This window comes from Acomys russatus, chromosome 4 (genome assembly GCF_903995435.1).
Source record: "Acomys russatus chromosome 4, mAcoRus1.1, whole genome shotgun sequence".
Classification (NCBI taxonomy): domain Eukaryota; kingdom Metazoa; phylum Chordata; class Mammalia; order Rodentia; family Muridae; genus Acomys; species Acomys russatus.
Window position 1 is genome coordinate 5,063,702 of NC_067140.1, and position 6,558 is coordinate 5,070,259.

General features: G+C 46.9%; 1 protein-coding gene across 2 annotated transcripts in view; it reads right to left on the bottom strand.

The window, feature by feature from the left end:
* Positions 1 to 6,141, bottom strand: part of Edem2 (ER degradation enhancing alpha-mannosidase like protein 2) — a 29,513-nt gene extending 23,372 nt beyond the window's left edge. Inside the window, exons 1-3 of one of the 2 annotated variants that reach the window (XM_051143599.1) lie at positions 5,940 to 6,140; positions 5,590 to 5,700; positions 3,274 to 3,313 (exon numbers count right to left, since the gene is read on the bottom strand). In XM_051143599.1, coding sequence (XP_050999556.1) covers positions 3,274 to 3,313; positions 5,590 to 5,700; positions 5,940 to 6,046 — 258 coding nt within the window. In that variant the 5' untranslated portion in view covers positions 6,047 to 6,140. Of the gene's footprint in view, positions 1 to 3,273; positions 3,314 to 5,589; positions 5,701 to 5,939 lie in introns of both variants that reach the window. The other variant, XM_051143600.1, reaches the window with a different exon arrangement.
* Positions 6,142 to 6,558: the final 417 nt, after the last annotated feature.

Here is a 6,558-nt window from a genome sequence, read left to right on the forward strand (position 1 = left end):
TTTGACTGCTGGTGTTCCTGGCTCCAACTCTCAAGCGCTGGGGTTACAGTGGTGTGCCACCATGCCTAGTTTGATATGTAATACTGATTAATTTTCTGCTACTATCACTCCAAATTTCCCTTGAATTCTCTTCCACCCACAGTCACTCCTGTAATGCAGAAGAGGGTGACCTCATGTTCCCAGGTGTGGAGCAGGCATCTCACCGGGAGCAGCCACACTACCAACCATGTCCCTTCACCAAGGGAGGCTGTTTGGGGACACGTGTGTGATCCAAGCCTGGTCGATAAAGACTGACCCCCTGGATTAACGGGGAAGGGTGATTGTTTGAACATACTGTTTCTTAAGCTGCGGAGTAGCAGAAAAGACAAGTGGCTGACCACCTTTTACGGAGATTCTGAGAACACGGCAGCCACAAAGGCAGAGATAAAAGGTGGAAGGCGACTCCTATGGACGTCATTTGTCTGTCTGGATCGGGTCTGAGGCCTGCCTTGATCTGGACTTTCTAGTTATCTGATCCAGTAAGTTCTGCAATTTGCAACCCAAACAGTTCCTGACTATCTCACCGCTCACCCTCAAGCTTCTCCAGGGCCTGGAGCCAGCCTGGCCTACTTCCTGCCCTGTGTGCCCACCCCCCCCCCCCCCCCCCCCCCCCCCCGTTCGCCTGCCTCTAACCCACCTTCATCTGTAGCAAAACTGGCCCCATTCTTCTCCAGTGTCCGCTTTCCTCCTCCAGAAGTCACTTCCTCCTATGTCTTCCATGTATAAATCCGACCCACCAGCGGGGACTGTCGCCTGCTCTAGGAGGCCTCTGACTCTTTCTTCAACCTTTTTTTCCTCTAAAGATCTCTAAGCTCTCTACTCACACAACTGTTAGGGCCTCTATGTCTTTCTCTCCAAGCAGAAATGTCATTACTTCCTGACCAACTTTCTTTATGTGGCAGTCAGGGATCTGCAAGCAGAAATGTCATTACTTCCTGACCAACTTTCTTTATGTGGCAGTCAGGGATCTGCAAGCAGAAATGTCATTACTTCCTGACCTTTTGTTTGTTTGTTTGTTTTTCAAGACAGGGTTTCTCTGTGTAGCCTTGGCTGTCCTGGACCTGCTTTGTAGACCAGGCTGGCCTTGAACTCACAGAGACCTGAATGCTTCAGCCTCCTGAGTGCTGGGATTGCAGGTGTGTGTCACTGTGCCTAGGAGCTCCTCTGTACTCTCGAGTAAAAGCTCATAACGTAGTGAAGAAGCTCCTGCAGCCTCCAGACCCTACAGATCCCCCGTGTCACTCGTGCCCTCCTCTCTCCCAGCTCCCTCCACACTGGCCTCGCTCCCATTTGTTGCACTTGCTTCGCTCTCCTGCCACAAAGCCTTTGCACTACTGGCCTCACGTCTTTCTTCCATCACTTTCCCAGTTACCACCAGCTTCTCGTTCAAATTCCAACACCAACTTTACATCACTGCCTCAGACAAGTTCTCCCTGCATCCTCAGCCTAAGTCAGATCAGTTTTTCTGATTGTTTGTTTGTTGTTTGTAAAACCCTGGCTGTCCTGGAACTCACTCCATAGACCTGGCTAGCGTTGAACTCAGAGATCAGCCTGCCTCTGTCTCCCCAAGTGCTGGGATTACAGGTGTGGGCCACCATGCCCAGCTTTTATGGCTATTTTTTGATTCCAGTGCTAATATCTCAAACCCCAGGCAAGCCGGGGTCATTTCTGTTTAAACTCATTATTTTTTTTTTTAAATCTTTATTTTATTTTATTTGCATTGGTATTTTGCCTGCATGTATGTCTGTGTGAAAGTGTTGGATCCTCTGGAACTGGATAGAGGTATAGACAGTTGTAAACTACCATGTAGGTGCTGGGAATTGAACCTGGGTCCTCTGGAAGAGCAGACAGAGTTCTTAACCACTAAGCCATCTCTCTAGCTAAACTCATTATTTTGACTCCAAAGTTTAGCACTATGCTTGTCCTCAATAAGCATATGATGAACAGATAAAAACATACAAATTAACATTACACAAAAAAGTATAAGCCAAGCCATACATAGGTAGTACTCACAGTCACATAAATATTATAGGTGTATAAAAATGAAAAGTAACCAGGCATGGTTTGTAAATCTTTATAATCTTAGCACTTGGGAGGCTGAGGCAAGAGGATTGCCTCATTTGAGGTCTACCTGGCTAGGTAGGGGTAGGCAGAGCAGAAGACAACCAAGGACTGGAGTCACATAAAATTCAGGTTAAGTCCCAGTTCTGTTTTTATCTTTCTAAGGATCACATTTCTCAGCTATAGGAAGGAATAAAATAATGAAATAATAAAACCAAGAGAGTCCTGGAAGGATTAAATAGGATAGTGCGCATGTTGTAATTTGAATAAGAAGAAATTGTGGTGCTGGGCAGGTGGTGCATGGCTTTAATCCCAGCAGAGGCAGGCGGATCTCAGTGAGTTTGAGGCTAGCCTGGCTACAATTTGAGTCCAGGACAGTTAGAGCCACACAGAGAAACCTGTCTCGAAAAACAAAACAAGACAAAAAACAAAACAAAACAAAACAACAACAACAACAACAAAAAAGAAATTGTGATAGGCTGTGTGGAAGTCTAAGCTCCCAGCAGGTAGTATATTTTGAGAAGGTATGGAAACCTTACCAAGTGGACCTAACTGGAGGAGGTAAGTCACTGGGGGGTGGGGGGTGAGAAGTGGGGGTATCTTGTCCCTGGCCCCTCCTGTCTCCTGACATCTGTTTTCAGTCCACCATAAGGCGAAGAACCATCCCCGCCACACTGTTGCCAAGCACACGGGGCTAAGCAACCTCCAATACTGTGAGCCAAAATACATCTTTCCTTCTTTTAAGCTGTGCTCTTGTGGGAGCATAGTAATGACAAAAACTGACTAATAAAGTCTGCAAAGGACTCAGCACAAGCCATGCACATGACAGTCCCTGGTTTTGTTGCTATCTTGTTGCCACTGCACATGACTCCCAGAATATAAGCTTCTGAAAAGGATGATGCCAAAGTCTCTGGATCTTTCACAGAGCTGTGCACGTCTGTCACAGGTCCTCTGTAAATATTTGCTCAATGAATGAGCTGCTACGTTGGTTTTCTCCTGGAACTTGGCATTCTCTCCTATGCGCTCGGTTAACCAGAGCCTGGTGGCTCAGAATCATGAGATGAAAGGCTCAGGGGAGAAACTTACTTTTTATCCACAGACGAGCTATCAAAAGAGGAACAATGCTGGCTAGGCAATGATAAGACAGGAAAAGAAATAGGTGGGGATACTTACCAGCAAGGTGTCCAGGGCATCGATTAGCGTCAGAGAAAAACTGTGAAAAGACAAAATCCCAGCCGCTTCGTAAGAACGTCAGCCACCAGATTTACAACTGCCCCAACAGATTCTCCCCAAACTGTGAGGCCCGGGGATAGGGACGTACCTAGCTATCCTACTTTATAGTCACAATAGAGGAACCGGAGGGAAAGTCAGAGTCCCTTGAGGCAGCTGTAATTAACAGTTCACTTATGTTTTCTGGCATGCTTCCCTGCGACAGAGAGGCAGCACAAAACTGTTGCATGTTGGAAAATGTGCAAGGCTTCGTTAGCTTATAACATCAAAAAGCTAGACATTAGCAGTTGCTCACAGGTTGAAGAGTGATGAACAAACTATGATACAAACACGTACAAATTCATGACATTATTAAGGTCACCAGGAGAAGATCGTGCTTTTACATGACAAACACCGGGCTGGAGAGATGGCTCAGCGGTTAAGAGCACTGTCTGTTCACCCAGAGGTCCTGAGTTCAATTCCCGGCAACCACATGATGGGTCACAGCCATCTATAATGTGTTATAATGCCCTCTTCTTGTGTGCACAGGTGTACATGCAAATAAATTACAAACACCAGCAGCCTGGGGGTACTCGCCTGTAATCCCAGCACTGGGAGGCACTGGGAGGCAGAGGCAGGCAGATCTCTGTGAATTAGAAGCCAGCCTGGTCTACAAAGCAAGTCCAGGACAGCTAAGGCTACACAGAGAGAAATGGTCTTGAAAAAAAAAACTTTAAAAAAAAAAGAAAGAAAAAAGAAAAACACCATGTATGAAGTAAGCCACCACATAGCATGTTTTCACATGCATTCCCAAATAAATATAAATAAAAGGCTGTGCTGGGGGCTGTACAGATGGTTCAGTGGTTAGAACGCTTACTGCTCTTGCAGAGGACATGAGTTTGATCCCCAGCAGCAATATGGGGGTTCACAATTGCTGGCAACTTGGGTTTCAGGGACTCTAGCAAGGAGCCTCTACAGGTTCCTGCACACATATGGTACACCTAAATTCACACAAGGCAAACATATATACCATTAATACAATTTCTAAAACCATACTGACAGAAAGCTGGTGTGCAGCTGTTAGGGCCAGGGGCAGCAGAGGGATAACTGATAAGGTGTAGCTGGGAACTTTTTAGAGTAAAGACATATTCTACATGTTAGTTGTAATAGTGGCTACTAGACATTTAAAATGGGGTACTTAATTACATGGAAATTACATCTTTAATAAGTTCATCTTTTCTTTTTTTTTTTTTAACAAAGAAACACAGTAGCCAGGTGTGGCCTGCAACCCCAGCAGTGGTGAGGCTGATACAGTCTGGGCTACATAGCAAGATTCTGTCTCAATACATAACACACATATGCACACCCAGAGTTGTATAAACAGAATATTCTAGAATGATATACAGAACAGGTTGTAGTGCTGGAGTTCTAAGGAACGAGATAGTTTGCAAGAATGACTCTGCCCTGCTTCGATTCGCCATTTGTTTCTGTATTTCCTTTTTGTTCCAACTAAAAAATAAATACTAGCACAAGCTCGTACTTACTTGTGTAGTCTACAAGATTATGCTATCATTTATAAATATTTGTAAAAACAGAGATAAGTCGGGAGTGATGTGAGCACCTGCAAATCCCAGCACCAGTTTCAAGGCCACTCTCAGCTACACAGTGAGCTTGGGGCCAGCCTGTGTTATGCGGCACCTATCTCAAACAAGATCAAACAAAAAAGCAAACAGCAACTAGGGAGTCTAGCCCTAATGTCAGTTTTGGCTGATGCAATGATTCTTTCCTCAGCTGGGGTTTTATTCCAGTGGAAATGAAAAAGGATGTGATAATACAAGACAGGAGTGACATGAAACATTGGTGTGAAAATAGAGATTAAATACTTTTTGGTTATACAAGGTACACCAACTACAAAGGATCTTAAGTTTGGAGGGAGTAACACCCTGTCCTGGACCTGTGTGCCCAGTGGAGTTAAGTTTTCTGACTCTTAGGAGTTTTTGTTTGTTTGTTTGTTTTTTGTTTTCAAACTATTTTTGTGACTCCAGAAACATCCCCAAGTCTGTTCCTGCTGAGGGTGCGTCCAGAGGTCTAGCTTGGCAGGTTAAAGCAAGACTTTTTTGTACTGTGAAAACTGTATAGATTCTGACAGCGGTGGTTTGCATTGAGGGGAAAGGGTTGAATCAGCCCCAGGCCGGAAACTTTCCACAAACTGTGAGATCACGAAGCCACCAGCCCACCTAGGACCCCGGCCAACCCCCTTGGCCCTCAAGCTCGTTCTACCTGCCCCAGGTGTCGTGCCCGTCACAGGTGAGAGGTCTCAGCTCGTCGTAGGGAAAGGCATTTTCCAGGTAACTGTCGTAGGCGTGGTAGAACATGGCCTTGACTCGCTCCCTGGTTCGAGGGATGAGAATATAAGGCAGGGGCCAGAACCCAAAACCAGGCGGGAGAAAAGGACCAGACACAGGACAGGACAGAGAGTGGGAACCACCAAGTGATTTCTGCCAAGGGCCCAGCAGCGGGACCAGAGCACGTCAGGGTGGGGGTCCTGGGGCTGAGGGAAGGAAGGGAAGGGGCCCGGTGGGCGCTTGCCAGTCCCCAGCCATAGAGAGCGGGAGCCTGGTCCCCTTCACCTGTAGTGGGCGGGGTCGGGCGCGGTGCCGTCGGGGCCTGGCGCACCATGGTGCAAGGGCAGCAGCACGCACACGAGGCCGAGAGGGATGAGCAGCCGGAAAGGCATAGAGCTCGTGTCCTGTCAGTGCCGCCGCAGCAGCTGCAGCCACCGCCACCAGCTCATCCTCCGAGCCGCGGCTGGTTCTTCCGGGGATACGCACTACGACGCCTGCGTGTTGGGCAAGAAGCCACTCACTTCCTGACTACAAGGACCAGGGTGCAATGGGCAGTGGAAGCCAGGCAAAAGAGCATCTCGGGATATCTAGTCTACAGAGAGGAGTTCAACGTGTCTTAAAGACAGTGGCTGTTGTGCCTTCTGTTAATGGTGTTTTCACAATCCCAGATTCCGTTTGTTGAGCCCTCACTGTGTGGTAAAGCGTCAGGGAGCACTTTACAGGCACTGTCCAGTTTAGTTTAGTTTTTCCCAAATACCTTTTTAGGAAGGGACTAGCAGGGACTCAAGATTTGAGCAGATGTCTATGTAAAGATAGATGAAAATCCTCCGCTTTGACCATTATTAGACGCAGGGTTTCCCAAACCACTCCTCTATTGTATAATGAAGCTCTGTAATTATTTTCC